The 18,612-nt window shown below is 41.8% G+C and overlaps 1 protein-coding gene across 2 annotated transcripts in view; it reads right to left on the bottom strand.

The window, feature by feature from the left end:
• The window catches only part of tbc1d32 (TBC1 domain family, member 32), a 241,005-nt gene that overhangs the window by 84,102 nt on the left and 138,291 nt on the right, over positions 1 to 18,612 (bottom strand). For both annotated transcript variants that reach the window (XM_063033919.1, XM_063033913.1), the window contains one exon: positions 8,683 to 8,802. In XM_063033919.1, the coding sequence (XP_062889989.1) occupies positions 8,683 to 8,802 (120 nt within the window). The remainder of the gene's footprint in view (positions 1 to 8,682; positions 8,803 to 18,612) is intronic.

Here is an 18,612-nt window from a genome sequence, read left to right on the forward strand (position 1 = left end):
CAATCAGACAGCAGCACACTGACATTGAGGACTGATGTCTTGGGAGGTGCATGTTGTGTCTGTGCACAACTACATATCCATTAAATAAAAGCAGGTACATGGGAGATGGCTTTAACTGGTGTATCACATGAGGGAGTGAGAGGGAGAGAGGGAAGGGGTGGGGGAGGGGAGGGAGGGAGGGAGAGAAGGAGAGAGAGCGAGAACGAACAACGCAGACTACATAGTGCTGGGGGGGAGGGTCATTGCTTTAAATAAATAGATCCATACATTACACTTCTTCCCCCTTTAGATTAATGATAAGTGTATATGTACAAAGCATTCAATTGCCCTTTCATAAACCCATATTCCCAATAAACATGTTTTCACAGTAACAGTCCACAAGTAACTTCACAGTTCTAACGGTTTAGTCTTTTGGGAGACACTCTGCTTCTTTCAGGATAGTGCCTCTGGACCTGTGGAGTGGCATCAGGTTTGGCTGGTTTCTTGTCAACAGTAACATTCTTGTTATGTCTCTGGGCCTGTGCTGTGGTATCAACTTTAGTAGGTGTCTTGCCTAAGACGACTTTCTTGGTTTCTGGTGTCATGATGCTGTCAGTGATGTGATCATCACTGAGAGGTAAGTCCAGTGACTGTAATGTGCCCGTCTTGTTGGATGCAATCGACTCTGGTGTGTTCTTTGGTTGAGCATCCAGTATCTGGTCCACATGATGTCTCCATGCCTGATCTCCAACATCCACTGTGTACATCAGTGGTCCAGTTCTTGTAGCTATCCTACCAGGTGTCCACCTGTCATCTCAGTAATCATGCGCTAGGACTTCCTGTCCAATCTCAAAGCTCCTTCCTGCTTCACTTGGCAACCGGTTGAACTGTTTATTCTGCACTTCCCTCCGTAGATCTGGTTTCAGGAAGTCTATGTGAGATCTCAGATTCCTGCTCACGAAGAGCATTGCAGGTGTTTGATTTGTTGTTGCATGAACAGAGTACCGATACATAAAAAGGAAGTTGTCCACCTTGTACTGTAGTGAAGTGTCCTCCTTGTCCAACGTTTTAATGAACATCTTGAGGGTTTGGATAAACCTTTCAGCTAATCCATTTGTTGCTGAGTGATGAAAAGCTTCAGGAACAGCTGGAATTCTTCTGACGTGTATTGTGGTCTGTTGTCACTCACATTTTGTTCCAGTAAGCCATTTCTGGTGAAGATAGTCCTCAGAGTGGAGACAGTCTTTGCTGAGGTGGTTGACTTTATTGGTATAACCTCCAGCCACTTCGAATGAGCATCCACAGCAATCAGAAACATGGAGTTCATGAATGGCCCAGCAAAGTCAAAATGTACTCTTTGCCATGGTGACTACACCACTCCCACGGGTGTAATGGTGCCTGTGGGGGTGCATTTTGAACTTTTTGGCATCCCGAACATCTTTTGGCTAAATTTTCGATCTGTTTATCTATTCCCTTCTCAGACATCTTCTCATTAGTATTAAGCAGTTGTGACAGCCTCTGGTTAGTACCACCATTTGGGCTGCCTTTGCCTGTTGATGTCACACTGAGAGCTTTGATTGAGTGCCAGTTCTATTTGGATTTTTCTCAACCATTCACATCCAAAGAGTGCTGGCTATCCGCTTTACAATGCATAAACGTGTAATTGTTGGGTTTGGCCTCCACACATCACATTTATTTCAGTTTGCCTTTGGGAAAAATTTTTTCACCTGTGTAAATTTTTAGCTCCACTGAGGTCTTCTCTAATGGTATCACAGAAAACAGTCTGTTGTAGTCAGCCTCTGGAATTATGGACAAAGCTAACCCTGTATCCAGCTGCATTTTCGGTTTTATACCGACACATCTATTGTGATCCAGGTGATTTTGTGATCTGCTTCAGTTATACGAAGCAGTTCTAGGCATGTCCATTCACCTTTGTCAGACTCTATGTTGCCTGATTCTGTTTTACATTTGGTAACTTTGTTTAGTTTTGTGTTTGAGATTTTTCACTCAGTTGTGCTTTTTGTCTGCCTTACACGTTCTCACTATGTGACCTTGTCTTTGAAATTTACCACAGATCTTTTCTTTGAACCAACAGTCGTTTGCATTATGGGAGGATTTGCCACATTGATAACATCTTTGGCTTTTTGCACCATTCAGGGACATTTATGTATTTCACATTCTAATCTCCTTTTCTGTAGTTCTGCTGCATCCTTTGCTGCAGCCCCTAATGATATTGCAATGGTCAATGCCCATTCTAAGGTTAGGTCTCTTTCAGATGGTAGCCTATTTTGAGTGCTTTGACAGTGCATACCACATACGCGCCTGTCCCTTAATGCATCAGATGGTCCATTGCTAAAGTCACAGTACTGGGAAAGTATGCACAGTCCTGCAATGTGTTCAGGAAGGCTTTCATCTTCTGATTGGTTCCTTTTGGAAAATTTAAATCTCTCAGCTATTGCCAGCAGTTTAGGGCTCAAGTGATTTTGTAAAATTGTAACTATTTCATCAAACAATGCCCCACCTCCCCCTCGTACCCCATCTATTACTTATTTTTATACACACATTCTTTCTCTCACTCTCCTTTTTCTCCCTCTGTCCCTCTGAATATACCCCTTGCCCATCCTCTGGGTGCCCCCCCCCTTATCTTTCTTCCCAGACCTCCTGTCCCATGATCCTCTCGTATCCCCTTTTGCCTATCATCTGTCCAGCTCTTGGCTCCATCCCTTCCCCTCCTGTCTTCTCCTATCATTTTGGATCTCCCCCTCCCCCTCCAACTTTCAAATCCCTTACTCACTCTTCCTTCAGTTAGTCCTGACGAAGGGTCTCGGCCTGAAACGTCGACTGCACCTCTTCCTAGAGATGCTGCCTGGCCTGCTGCGTTCACCAGCAACTTTGATGTGTGTTGCTTGAATTTCCAGCATCTGCAGAATTCCTGTTGTTTGATTTGTCAAATGTCTTGCTTGCTGGTTTTGCAGGGGTTATTAAGATGCATAAGAGACTGTATATTCTAGGGCCCATTAAACTAGGAAGTGCAGGGGCTTTTTTTGCTCCTCCACATTGTTTGTGTTACAGTACAGTTCCACCCTCTCAATATACAACTCCCAGCCTTCATTAGCACTATCAAATTCGTCAGTTTTCCTGAATGAAGCCATTGCCATGTTATTGTCATTTAAATTCAGTGCGTCTTTCACTGTTACTCACGTGTTCCTTTGGTAGCATCTGTGACAGCTTTCTCATGCTGTTTAACTCTCGTTATTTCATCCTTTAACCATTGGTGCAGTTTGTGCTATTTTCTGACATTCAGGTTTGTACTCATTGCCAATTTGTGTGACTGTGCACAACTACATATCAATTAAATAAAAGCACACTAAAAGCTAAAAGTGGGAGATGGCTTTAAATGGTGTATTCACGAGAGAAAGCACGAGAGTGAGAGAGGAGAGAGAGAGAGAGAGAGAGAGAAAACAAGGTGCATGCACAGACAATAGATCAATATGTACTGCGGGGGGGGGTGGTCCTTGCTCTGAAAGAAATAGATCCATATATTATAGTACACACTTTAAAATGTCCCCTTAAATATTCCGGTGGATCTTTAAAATCTCATTGATTTAACGAGACAGAAAACAGATTTGTACTTGGATCTCAATTAACATTTATTTCATAACTGATACAACTAAAACTATAAACTATAATTACTATGACTGAATAACCCATTTATTAATTTCACTCTTATGTGGGATGATGCTGCATCACTAACAACATTTTAAAACTATTTTAATGGCAATGGTATTCTTTAGGATGTTCTATGGCACTGACCATAGAGAATTCACTATATAAAATAAGAACGACTGTCATAACTTTGAATGCTGACATGGTTTGATACTTAAGCTGTTGTTCATAAATTTATCAGTCTATATATTTCAGTGCCTTCACTGTGGAAGACCCAAGAAGAATGCCAGAAATTCAAGAATGTCAAGGGGCAGAAATGAATGTAGTTGCTATTACTAAGGAGAAGGTGCTTGGGAAGCTGAACGGTCTGAAGGTAAATAAGTCATCTGGATCAGATGGATGAAAGAGGTGGCTGAAGAGATTATTAGAGGCATTAGTAATGATCTTTCTGGAATCATTAGCTTCTGGAATACTTCCAGAGGACTAGAAAATTGCAAATGTCACTTCACTCTTTAAGAAGGGAAGGAACCTGAAGAAAGGAAATTATAGGCCAGTTAGCTTAACGTCAATGCTTGGGTAGATCTTGGGAGTCCATTATTAAGAACGAGGTTTCAGGGTACTTCTAGGTACAAGATAAAGTAAGCAAAAGTCAGCATGGTTTCCTTAAGACAGAATCTTGCCTGACAAATCTATTGGAATTCTCTGAGGATATAATGGGATAGACAAAGGCGAGTCAGTAGATGTTATGTAGTTGGATATTCATAACAAGGTGCCACACATGAGTGATAAGAGCCTATGGTATTACAGGAAAGATGCTAGCATGGATAGAAGATTGGCTGATTAGTAGGAGGAAACGAGTTGGAATAAAGGGGGTCAATTTTGCTTGGCTGCTGGTGACAAGAGCCAACCATTGGGATCAGTTATTGGGACCTTTTCTTTTCACGTTACATGTTAACGAATTGGATGACAGAATTAATGGCTTTGTGGCCCATTTTGCAGACAATACAAAAATAGGTGGTGTTGAAGAAGCAAGGAGTCTGAAAAAGGACTTGGGCAGATTGGGAGAATGGGAAAAGAAGTGGCGGATAGAATATTAGTGTAGGGAAGTGTATGGAAATTCACTTTGGATGAAGAAATAAGGGCATAGACTATTTTCTAAATGAGGAGAAAATTCAAAAGATAGGGGTGCAAAGTGACTTAGGAATCCCTTTGCAGGATTTTCTAAAAGTAAACTTGCAGGTTGAGTCAGTGGCAAGAAAGGCAAATGCAATGTTAAGATTAATTGTGAGAGGACGAGAAAATAAGAGCAAGGGTGTGATGCTGAGACTTTATAAAGCAATGCTCAGATCCCACTTGGAATGCTGTGAGCAGCTTTGGGCCCCTTATCTGAGAAAAGATGTGCTGGCATTTGACAGGGTCCAGAGGAGGTTCACAAGACTGATTCTGGGAAAGAAAGGGTTAATATAAGAAGAGCATTTGATGGCTCTGGGCGTGTACTCACTGGAGCTTAGAAGAATGAGGGGGCAACCTCACTGAAACCTATCGAATATTGACAAAGTGGATGTGGAGAGGATGTTGCGATAGTGGGTGAGTCTAGGACCAGAGGGCACAGTCTCAGAATAAAGGGATGTCCATTTAGAACAGATATGAGAAGGTATTTCTTTAGCTAGAGGGTGGTGAATCTGTGTAATTCACTGCCACATATGGCCATGGAGGCCAAGTCATTGAGTCTAGTTAAAGCAGATGTCGATAGGTTCTTGGTAAAGGGGAGAACGCAGGAGAACGGGCTTGAGAGGGACAATTAATCAGCTATGATGGAATGGCAGAGCAGACTCAATGAGCCAAGTGGCCCAATTCTGCTCCTATTTCTTATGGTCTTGGACTAGCGATCTGAAGGTCGTGGGTTCAAGCCTCGGCCGGGGCAGCGTGTGTGTCCTTGAGCAAGGCCCTTAACCAGACAATGCTCCAGTCTACCCAGCTGATAATGGGTACTGGCAAAAAATGCTGGGGGTTAACCTCACGATAGACTGGCGTTCCTATCCAGGGGGGAGTCTCTTACTCTCAGTCGCTTCACGCCAAGGAAACTGGCATAAGCACCAGCCTGATGGGCCACAAGGCTCGTAATAGACTTCAATCTAATCTATATTAAAGTCTATTAATTTGCAACATGCTCAATGGACAATAAATTAGAAGACACATTTTGAGCTTTTTTCTTTAATCGCAGTGTTTAATCTTTTAGATTTTTCCTTAAATTGTGCAGTCAAAACACCTAGTCAATACTCTGTTCTTGCTGCTGCCATCAGGAAGGATATACAGGAGCTCACACCACCAAGTTCAGGAACAGTTATTATCCCTCAACAATCAGACTCTGGAATCAATGGGGATAACTTAACCCACCCCAATACCGAACTGTTCCCACAACCCATGGGCTCACTTTCAAGGAATCTTCATCTCATGTTCTCAATATTTATTGCTTACTTTTTTTTGGTAAAATGAAGGGTCTCGGCCCAAAACATCATTGTTTACTCTTTTCCATTGATGCTGCCTGGCCTGCTGAGTTCCTCCAGCATTTCGTGCGTGTTGCCTTAGAACATTTCTGTTATGAGGGGAAACTGGGCAAGGTGGGCTTATTTTCCATGAAGAAGAGGAGGCTGATAGAGGTGCACAGACTCATAGAATAATAGAACACAGAATCAAACTCTTCAGCCCAACTAGTCCATGCTAACCACAGCATCCTCCTTGCTTACTTAGTGGTTCAGTGGTCCTTGTCTGGCACATAGCTTGCCAAATTCCACCCCTCCATTTACCTATACAAAGTACTTCTTAAATGTTGCAACTGCAAGAGCTGTGGCTTCTTCCTCTGCCAGATCATTCCATAGACTCACTATCCTCTATGGGAAGAAGTTACCTCTCAGGTCTCTTTTAATCTCTCCTCTCTTATCTTGCATCTGTGCCCTTCAGTTTTAGACTCCCCAACCCTGGGGAACAGACTATAATCACCCATCTTATCCATACCCTTCATAATTTTATAAACTTCTGTAAGATCACCCTCATTCTCCTGTGCTCTAAGGGATAAAGATACCACCTCCCTCTATAATTCAAGCCCTCTAATACAGGCAGCATCTTCGTAGATCTGTTCTGCACCCTCTCCAGCTTGACAACGTCTTTCCTATATAGGATAATTAAAATTGTACACAATACTTAATGTGTAAACTTATTAATGACTTACATAACTGCCATAATGTCTTTAATCCTAAATTCCATGCCCTGTTGATGAAAGCCAGCATGCGAAAGGCCTTCACCACCACCATATTTACCTGCATGGCTACTTTCAGCAAACTGTGCACTTGTAATTCCAGGTCCCTCTGTTTCACAACACTCATTAGAGCCTACTTTCCCTGTCCTACTCTGGTTTGGCTGTCCATCATCGAATGCTTACCTAAGTTGAAATCTATTTGCCATTCTTTAGCCCATCTCCTCAATTGATCAAGATTTTCTTGCAATTCATTGCAACCTGCTTCACAATCAATAAGACACCCTAATTTAGTATCAGCAAACTTGCTAATTATGCAATATATAGCATTGTGCAAAAGTCCAAGGCACACATATATATATAGAGCAAGGATTGAGAATGGGAAGGGGGTAGGGAGGGAGGGAGGGAGCGGAAAGCACCAGAGAGACATTCTGTAATGATTAATAAACCAACTGTTTGGAATCAAATGCTTTGCCTGGTGTTTCAGGATGAGGTCGGTCTGCACCCTTGCTATCCCGACCCTGGCACTCCTCTGCCACTTGTTCCACATTCCTTCCGCGGTGCTCACTTCTCACCATCTCAACATCCTTTGCTCCCACCAGATTTACAAACTTGCTCTCCATGTTGACAAATGCAGTACTGTGCAAATATCTAAAGCGCCCTAGCTATATACATGTGTCTAAGGCTTATATACAGTGCTGTATATTTCACCTCAATGTCATTTAGGAATATCAAAGGTCCCAACAATGAAGTCTTGGGACACCCAAATTGTCACACACCACCAGTGGCAAGACTAATATTCAACCATCATGTTCTGCTTCCAATCACTGAGCCAATTCTCAACCCACCTCAGTAGATCCTCTTGAATCACACATGACCTAACCTTCCAGATCAACCTATCATGCAATACCTTGCCAAAGGCCTTGCTAAAGTCCAGATAGGTAGCATCCACAGTCTTTACCAATCCTCTTAGTTACCTCTTCAAAAATCTCCAAATGATTCATCAGACAACCTTCCATGCACAAAACCATGATGACTATTCCTGATTGGGATAGAATCATGGTAGGAAATTTCCAGCATTGCAGAGGTATTTAAAGCAGGAAAGCATAGGTTTAGTCCGGGATTTATTGGAGTTCTGAGAAATCTGGAGCAAACACACTACCCGAGTGCATGGTATTTGCGGATGGTGCTGTTCCTTCATAGCTGTAACTCTCATCCTTCTGCAGGAATAGTGACAATGGACCCCAATGATGTTAAAGGAAGTGCGGGGAACTTAGCCAGTTTAAAAGAAAACAGAGACTGTGTTTAAAAAGAGTTTGGAAAACAGGACCACAGTATAATTAAGTGGACAGAGATGCTGTACCATCTGCATTTCCAATTAGATGTCAGACTGTTACTATCAGCGTTGAAGCTGTATAGCTGGGAAAGTTTTCAAAGAAACATTTGTGAATTACTGTATTGTGCATATAATGCACCCTGCAGCTTGGTGCACTGATAATAGAAATGAATGCTCGGGGTGAATATTGGGTGCTTATCATTGGTGATGCCTAGCCCTCAGTGTTGTTGAGTTTCGTTAGTGTAGATGGAGCATCATTCAAACATGTAATCTTATTTCTAAACCCAAGTAATTCATATTAAAATGCAATTTTCTTGATTGTTAAAAGTAAACCTTTAGCTAAGTTTTAAGATGAACAATTTATCTTTATATAACAATATGTAGAACAATTTTTTTTTAAATACATCAACTATAAAGTATTTTCAAGAAAAAAAACTGTTCCACTTACAACAATTGAGCTAGGCACTTCACGTAAGGAATATTCTGCTTTGTTTGGTAGTGGCAGATTACCAATAAGTTCATAGACAGCTTGGTAAGATGAGAGTATGTTTGCCAGAGCTAGGAATGACTTAAAACAAAGAAAAATTATGTAAATATTCATAAAATTTTAAATAACATTTCTTAGCAGTATGGAAGAAAAATACTCCTGGCTGAAAACAGAAAAATAACTGTACAGCCACACTTCACATTAAAGTATTCTACTGTGACAACATATTTCCCATAATTAAAGTAAACTAACATATGCCGATTGCAAGGCCAATACAAGCTAGAGGATGTTATGATCATTGTAAAAGGACATAATATATTTAAATAACTGCAAATCTGTTACCCTAGGTAACTCAAGTTGTTGCTTTAGCTATGACTATATTCCATAAGACTATAAAGTATAGGAACAGAATTAGGTTATTTGGCCCATCAAGTCTGCTCCACCATTTCATCATAGCTGATCCATTTTTCTTCTCAGCTCCTCCCTTCCTCCCCACCCCCCGTATCCCTTCATGCTAAGAGCAATTAAGAATCTATCAACCTCTGTCTTAAATATACATACAGTCTTGGCCTTCACAGCTGCTTGTGGCAACAAATTCCATAGATTAACCACTATCTGGCTAAAGAAGTTCCTTCGTACCTATTCAAAAAGGACACCTTTCTATTCTGAGGCTGTGTACTCTGTTAGACTCTCCCACCATAGGAAACATCCTTTCCACATTCATTTTATCATGGCCTTTCACCATTTGAAAGGTTTCAATTAGGTAACCCCCATTCTTCTGAATTCCAGTGAATGCAGGCCCGGAGCCATCAAACGCTCTTCATGTGAAAAGCTGTTCATTTTCACGAACGTCCTTTGAACCTTCTCCAGTTTCAGCACATACTTTCTAAGGGGCCCAATACTGCTCACAATACTCCAAAGGAGGCCTCTTCGGTGCTTTATAAAGTCTCAATTTACAAGCTTGCTTAATATTCTAGTCCTCTTGAAATTAATGCTGACATCGCATTTGCCTTCCTTACCACAGACTCAACTTGCAAATTAACCTTCAGAGAATCCTGCATAAGTACTCCCTAGTCCCTTTGCGCCTCAGATTTTTGTTGTTTCTCTCCATTTATAACACTTTCATTTCTTCTACCAAAGTGCATGAGTATTCCATCTGTCACTTCTTTGCCCATTCTCCTAATCTGCCTAAGTCCGTCTGTAACCTACTTCCTCAAAACTACTTGCCCTTCCACCTATTTTCGTATAGTTTGCAAACTTTGCAACAAATCCATCAATTCCATTATCCAAACCATTGATGTATAATATGAAAAGAATCAGTCCCAGCACAGACCCCAGTGGAACACAACTAGTCACCAGCAGCCAACAAGAAAAGGCTCCCTTTATTCTCACACTTTGTCTCCTGCCAATTTATCCTTGTTACAGTCTTTCCTGTAATACCATGGGTTCATTGCTTGTTAAGCAGTCTCATGTGTGGCACATTGTCAAAGGCCTTCTGAAAATCCAAGTACATCAACTAATTCTCCTTTGTCTATCCTGCTTGTTATTTCTTCAAAGAATTCCAAAAGATTTATCAGGCAAGGTTTTCCCTTAAGGAAATGATGCTGACTACGACTTATTTTATCATGTGCCTCTAGGCACCATATCCTTAATCAACTCCAACACCTTCCAAACCACTGAGGTCAGACTAACTGGCCTATAATTTCTTTTCTTCTGTCTCTTTCCCTTCTTGAGGAGTGGAGTGATTTTGCAATTTTCCAGTCTTCCCAAAGCATTCTAGAATCTTGTACTTCTTGAAAGATCATTACTAATGCCTCCACGATCTCTTCAGTCACCTCTTTCAGAACCCTGGAGTGTACACCATCTGGTGCAGGTGACTTATCTACCTTCAGACCTTTCAGTTTTTCAAAAACCTCCTCCCTAGTAATGGTAACTTCACACACTTCATGACCCCTGACAGCTGGAACTTCCACCATACTGCTAGTGTCTTCCACAGTGAAGACTGATGAAAAATACTTACTCAGTTCATCCACCATTTCCTTGTCTCCCATTACTATCTCTCCAGCATCGTTTTCCTGTGGTCTAATAACCACTGTCACCTCTCTTTTACACTTTATGTATCTGAATAAACTTTTGGCATCCTTTTTAACATTATTGGCTAATTTACTTTCATATTCCATTTTCACCGACTTAAAGACTTTTTTAGTTACCTTCTATTGGTTTTTTAAAGCTTCCCAATCCTCTAACTTCCCACAAATTTTTGCTCTATTATATGTCCTCTCTTTGGCTTTTATGTTGGCTTTGGCATCTCGTTAGCCCTGGTGGTGTTGTCTTGCCTTTAGAATACTTCTTTGTGATGTATATAGCCCATGCCTTCCGAAATGCTTCCAGAAATTCCAGCTTCTTTCAGCCATGTTTCAGTGATGCCTACATCATACATGCCAATCTGCAACGGTGCTACAAATTCATCTACCTTATTTCATATATTGCACACATTCAAATATAACACCTGTATTTGCACTTTTCAATTTTGTCCACCTTTTACGTTGCAACTCATCCTATACACTGCAATTTTGCCTTATCATCAGCTTCTCCTTGCTAGGAGTCTCACTATACATTGCCTCTGTTTATAAACCAACTACCTTGTCTTCAAGCAGCATCACTCCAGTTCCGATCCCCCTGCCAAATTAGTTTAAACCCACCAAACAACTCCAGCCAACCTGTCTGTAGGAATATTCAACCCCCTCGGATTCAGGTGTAACCCATCCCTTTTGTACAGGTCATACCTTCCCCAGAAGAGATCCTAATGATCCATAAATCTGAACCCCTGTCCCCTGCACAAGTTCCTTAGCCATACATTCAACTATTCTTACCCTCACTGGCACATGACACAGGCAGTAATCCAGAGATTTGTATCCTGGAGATCCTGTTTCTCAACATTCTACCTGGCTCCCTAAAATCTCTCTTCAGGACCTCCTCACCTTGTCTACCTACGTCATTGATGCCAATATGGATCAGGACTTCTGACTGCTCATCCTCACCCTTAGAATGCCATGGATCTGATCAGAGACATCCCTGATTCTGGCATCAAGGAACTAACATGCCATCTGGGTTTCTCTATCACGCCCACAGAACCTTGTCTCTACTCCTTGGTCTAAGGGATCGTCTATCAACACTGCAATCCTCTTCACCTCTTTGCTCTTCTGACCACAGCACCAAGCTCAGTGCCAGAGACCCGCCCCTCCCCCCACTCCTGGTAAGTTGTCCCCGTCAATTGTATCTAAAGTTGTATACTTATTATTGAGGGGAACGGCCACAAGCGTAATGTACCGGCTATGCATTTCCCTTCCTTCTCCTGACAGTCACCCAGTTACCTGCAATCTCGGGTTGATTATCTCCCTGTAGCTCCTATCTATCACCTCCTCGTTCTCCCGTGTGAGTCAAAGGTCATTGAGCTGCATCTCCAGTTCCTTAATACATTCTCTCAGGAGCTGCAATTCGGTGCACCTGGCGCAGATGTGTTCACTTGAAAGACTGGAGGTCTCCCAGACTTCCCACATCCTACACACGGGACAAAACACTGCCCCTGGAGCCATTCTCACTAAACTACTATGCCCTAACAGATGAGGAATGAACAAATAGGAACAGAGAGAGCTTAACTTGTGAGACACTTTACCTCAGCCAAGTCTGATCTCGTTTTAGCCTGATGATTCAAACCCACTCTAAAGACTGGCACAGTTCAAAGAATGGCCGCTCTGCTTGCACTTGTTATTTTTATTGGCACTTTCTAATAATTCCTTCTTGTTGATTGGTCACTCCTCATCTCAGAGAAACTGCTGTGAAGCACTGCCTTTAAAATGTCGATCACAGCCCTGATTAAAAGTTAGCTCTTTTATACACCCACAACATTGATTGTCCAACTCAGAGAAAACTGCCACGAAACTCTGCTTTTTAAATCTTGAATGCAGACCTGACTGAAAGGTAGCTCTTTTTACGCACGGCTGATTGGTCACTCAACTCAGAGAAGTTCCCACTTGAATCAAAAGGATGTCAGCTCAAGATTCATTCTATGGCAATTACATAATACATAAGTCAACCTTTTTGCTGTGGTGAGGGTCCTTTAATAACTACATTAGACAAACGATCCTGTCACCTCTCTGGTGAGTCCATATGATCTAGTTAAAAGATATGTAGAAACAAAAGGAGCTCCTTCTTATTTATCTTTGAACCAAAAAGAGAGCAGTATTATAGATTTCAGTAAGGCATTTGATAAGGTTCCCCATGCAAGGCTCATTCAGAAAGTAAGAAGGCATGGGACCTTGCTTTGTGTATCCAGAATTGGCTTGCCCACAGAAGGCAAAGGGTGGTTGTAGATGGTTCGTACCCTACAGTATATGGAGGTTGGTGACCAGTAATGTTCTGCAGGGATCTGTTCTGGGACCCCTCCTCTTTGTGATTTTTATAAATGACCTGGATGAGGAAGTAGAAGGGTGGGTTAGTAAGTTTGCTGATGACACAAAAGTTGAGAATGTTGTGGATTGTTTGGAGGGTTGTCAGAGGTTACAGCAGGACATCAATAGGATGCAGAACTGGGCTGAGAAGTGGCACATGGAGTTCAACACAGATAAGTGTGAAGTGGTTCATTTCGGTAGGTCCAATTTGAAGGTAGAAAACAATATTAATGGTAAGACTCTTGGCAGCGTGCAGGATCAGAGAGATCTTGGGGTCCATATCCATTGGACAGTCAAAGCTGATGTGCAGGTTGACAGTGCTGTTAAGAAGGCATATAGTGTGTTGGCCTTCATCATAGGTGGGATTGACGAAGAACCGTGAGGTCATTTTACCGTTGTATAAGGCTGTAGATCCTACTTGGAGTACTGTGTTCAGTTCTGGTCACCTCACCACAGGAAGGATGTGGATACTATAGAGAGAGTGCAGAGGGGATTTACAAGGATATTGCCTGGATTGGAGAATGTGCCTTATGAGAATAGGTTGAGTGAACATGACCTTTTCTCCTTGGACTGATGGAGGATTAAGAGGTGACTTGAGAGAGGAGTATAAGGTGATGAGAGGCATTGATCGTGTGGATAGCCAGAGGTTTTTTCCCAGGGCTGAAATGGCTAACACGAAGAGGCACAGTTTCAAGGTGCCTGGTAGTAGTTACAGGGGTGATGTCAGAGGTAAGTTTTTCCACACAGAGAGTGGTGGGTGCGTGGAATGCACTGCCAGCAACGGTGGTAGAGGTATTACCAAAAGTTTGAGAAATCGATGCTCATGCCATCACATCGGAGGCTACCCAAACGGAATATAAGGTGTTGTTCCTCTAACCAAAGTGTGGCCTCATCACAACAGTGGAGGAGGCCATGGATGGACATATCAGAATGGGAATGGGAAGTGGAATTAAAATGAGTGGCCACTGGGAGATCCCGCTTTTTCTAGTGGAGGGAGTGCAGATGCTCAGTGAAGCAGTCTCCCAATCTACGTCGGGTCTCATCGATATACAGGAGGCTACACCAGGAGCACCAAACACAGTCTATGACCCCAACAGACTTAAAAGTGAAGTGTCGCCTCATCTCGAAGGACTAATCCGGAATCTAAAGAGTTTTGAAAAATTATCACTAATGCATCCACTATTTCTTGGGCTACTTCCTTAAGCACTCTGGGATGCAGACCATCTGGCCCTGGGGATTTATCTGCCTTTAATCCCTTCAATTTACCTAACACCACTTCCCTACTAACATGTATTTCCCTCAGTTCCTCCATCTCACTAGACCTTCTGTCCCCTACTATTTCCGGAAGATTATTTATGTCCTCCTTAGCGAAGACAGAACCAAAGTAGTTATTCAATTGGTCTGCCATGTCCCTGTTCCCCATAATCAATTCACCTGTTTCTGTCTGTAAGGGACCTACATTTGTCTTAACCAATCTTTTTCTTTTCACATATCTATAAAAGCTTTTACAGTCAGTTTTTATGTTCCCTGCCAGTTTTCTCTCATAATCTCTTTTCCCTTTCCTAATTAAGCCCTTTGTCCTCCTCTGCTGGACTCTGAATTTCTCCCAGTCCTCAGGTGAGCCGCTTTTTATGGCTAATTTGTATGCTTCTTCTTTGGAATTGATACTATCCCTAATTTCCCTTGTCAGCCACGGGTGCACTACCTTCCCTGATTTATTCTTTTACCAAACTGGGATGAACAATTGTTGTAGTTCATCCATGAGATCTTTAAATGCTTGCCATTGCATATCTACCGGCAACCCTTTAAATATCATTTGCCAGTCTATCTTAGCTAATTCACGTCTCATACCTTCAAAGTTACCTTTCTTTAAGTTCAGAACCTTTGTTTCTGAATTAACTATGTCACTCTCCATCTTAATGAAGAATTCCACCATATTATGGTCACTCTTATCCAAGGGGCCTCTCATGATAAGATTGCTAATTAACCCTTCCTCGTTGCTCAATACCCAGTCTAGAATGGCCTGCTCTCTAGTTGGTTCCTTGACATGTTGGTTCAAAAAACCATCCGCATACATTCCAAGAAATCCTCTTCCTCAGCACCCTTACCAATTTGGTTCACCCAATCTATATGTAGATTGAAGTCACCCATTGAAACTGCTGTTCCTTTATTGCACGCATTTCTAATTTCCTGTTTAATACCATCCCCAACCTCACTACTGCTGTTAGGTGGCCTGTACACAACTCCCACCAGCGTTTTCTGCCCCTTAGTGTTATGCAGCTCTACCCATATCGATTCCCCATCCTCCTGGCTAATGTCCTTCCTTTCTATTGCGTTAATCTCCTTTCTAACCAGCAATGCTACCCCACCTCCTTTCTTTCATGTCTATCCCTCTTAAATATTGAATATCCCTGAATGTTGAGCTCCCATCCTTGGTCACCCTGGAGCTACGTCTCTGTGATCCCAACTATATCATATTCATTAATAACAATCTGCACTTTTAATTCATCCACCTTATTACGAATGCTCCTTGCATTGACACACAAAGCCTTCAGGCTTGCTTTTACAACACTCTTGGCCCTTATACAATTATGTTGAAAAGTGGCCCTTTTTGATTTTTGCCCTGGATTTGCCAGCCTGCCATTTTTACTTTTCACCTTACTACTTTTTGCTTCTACCCTCATTTTACACCCCTCTGTCTCTCTGCACTGGTTCCCATCCCATTGTTGTGAACTAACCTCCTCTCTCCTAGTCTCTTTAATTTGATTCCCACCCCCCAACCATTCTAGTTTAAAGTCACCTCAGTAACCCTCGCAAATCTCCCCGCCAGGATATTGGACCCCCTAGGATTCAAGTGTAACCTGTCCTTTTTGTTAGGATGTAGAAAACCAGAAAAGCAAAATGCTTATTTGTCAAGAGGGCACACCAGGACTTAAGAAAAATAAGCAGGAGTAGACCATTTGGCCCCTTATACCTGCTCTTCCACTCAATAAGAATATGGCTAATCATTTAGCTTTGTACCATTTTTCACCACTCACCCCATATCCCCATATTCCTTAATATTCTCAATCTAACATTTCTGTCTTGAATATACTCAATGACTGAACTTTTCCAATCTCTAGGGTAAGGAATTCGAAAGACTACCTATTGCTCAATGAGAAAATTTTTCATCTCAATCTTCAATGCTGATACCTTATTTAAAGATGGTGACACTTGGCTCTAAACATCTTATCCAGAAGAAATAACATTTTGGCAACTAACCAATCATGTTTAGTAGGAATTCTGTGTGCTTCAACTCTCAGTGATTAGTGGGCAGGTTTACTCAGGTCCCTTTGAAAACTTAATGCCAAATGGAAAAAATATTCTGTTTCTATCCTTTTTCTGCCAATGTGGATGAAGTCCCATTTTTCCCCACATTTTATTAGCTCCCATTTTTTTACCCTTTCATTTAAACTGGCTCAGGTCCCCCAAAATTATCTTCACAACTCACACTGCCACTCAGATTGGTCTAATCAACAAATATGGATACGTTATACCTTGATTTAGATTGTGAAAAGGTGGGCCCCTGTGCTGATGCCTGATGCCCCAGTAGTCATGGCCTCTCAACCAAAAATTATCTATTTATTCTTATTCTGTTTTCTGTCTTATTAGCAATCCTCTATCCGCATCAGTATTTTACGCCTAGTCTCATGTGCTCCAATAGTCTCTTAATTCACATCTTATCTAAAGTCTTCTGAAACTGTAAATCCAACTCATTCATTGGTTCCTTTTTATTACAATTCTAATTACAAATCAAAAATTTCCCAATTTGCCAAATCGGCCTGAAACGTCGACTGCACCTCTTCCTATAGATGCTGCTTGGCCTGCTGCGTTCACCAGCAACTTTGATGTATGTTGCTTGAATTTCCAGCATCTGCAGAATTCCTGTTGTTTTTGTTCTCTGCTATCGTATTATTATTTTCTAAGTGTCCCATTCCACTATGAAAGAATATAGCATTATCTCTATTACTGTTTTCTTTCTATTTTTTCTCTTTCATCTTAATTTCATAACACTCCATAAGCTTTCTTAACTACCCTATCTAATGCTAATGAGGAGGGTTTAAACTAGATTTGCAGGGGCTGGGAACTGAAGTGAAGAGGCAGAGGATGGGGAGGTTGGAGAACAAGTAGAGACAGCTTGTAGGGAGCTTGTGAGGAAGGATAGGCAGATGTTAGAGAAAAGATGTACTCAGCCTGATGGTTTAAGATGTGTCTATTTTAATGCAAGGAGTATCATAAACAAGGCAGATGAACTTAGAGCGTGGATCAATATGTGGAACTGTGACGTTGTGGTCATTACAAACTTGGATTTCTCAGGGACAGGAATGGCTGCTGAGTGTGCCAGGCTTTAGATGTTTCAAAAAGAACAGAGAGGGAGGCAAAAGAGGTGGGAGTGTGGCATTGTTAATTAGGGATAATGTCGCGGCTGCAGAAAAGGAGGAAGTCATGCAGGGATGGTCTACTGAGTCAGTGTAGGGGGAAGTCAGAAACAGGAAAGAGGCAATAACTCTACTGGGTGTTTTTTATAGACCCCCCAAACAGTAACAAGGATATCGAGGAGCAGATAGCAAAGCAGATTCTGGAACTGTGCAATAATAATAGGGTTGTTGTGATGGAAGATTTTAATTTCCCTAATATTGATTGACATCTCTTTAGTGCTAAGGGTTTAGATGGAGTGGAGATTATTAGGTGTGCTCAGGAAGGTTTCCTGATGTAATATGTGGATAAGCCAATTAGAGGAGAGGTTGTACTGATCTGGTATTGGGAAATGTATCTGGTCTGGTGTCACATCTCTTGGTGGGAGATCATTTTCGAGGTAGTGACCACAACTCTATCTCCTTCACCATAGCACTGGAAAGGGACAGGAGCAGACAATTTGGGTAAACATTTAATTGGGGTAGGGGAAAATATGATGCTATTAGGCAGGAATTGGGAGCTGATGTTCTCAGGGAAATGCACAGCAGAAATGTGGCAAATGTTCAGGGAACATTTGCATGGAGTTCTGCATAGATATGTTCCATTGAGGCAGGGAAGGGATGGTAGAGTTAAAGAACCATGGTGTACAAAGTATGTAGAAAATCTAGTTAAGAAGAGAAGCTTATGAAAGGTTCAAGAAATTAGGTTCTGTTAAAGCTCTTGAATATTACAAAGGTGCTAGGAAGGAGTTTAAGAATGGAATTAGGAGAGTCAGAGGGGGCCATGAGAAGGCCTTGGTGAGCAGGATTAAGGAAAACCCCAAGGCATTCTACAAGTATGTGAAAAGCAAAAGGATGAGCTGTGTGAGAATGGGATCAATCAGGTGCAATGGTGGAAACGTGTGCATGGAGTCAGAGGAGGTAGCAGAAGCACTTAACGAATACTTTACTTCAGTATTTACCAGGGAAAAAAGAACTCGGCAATT

Source organism: Mobula hypostoma, chromosome 2 (genome assembly GCF_963921235.1).
Source record: "Mobula hypostoma chromosome 2, sMobHyp1.1, whole genome shotgun sequence".
Lineage (NCBI taxonomy): Eukaryota > Metazoa > Chordata > Chondrichthyes > Myliobatiformes > Myliobatidae > Mobula > Mobula hypostoma.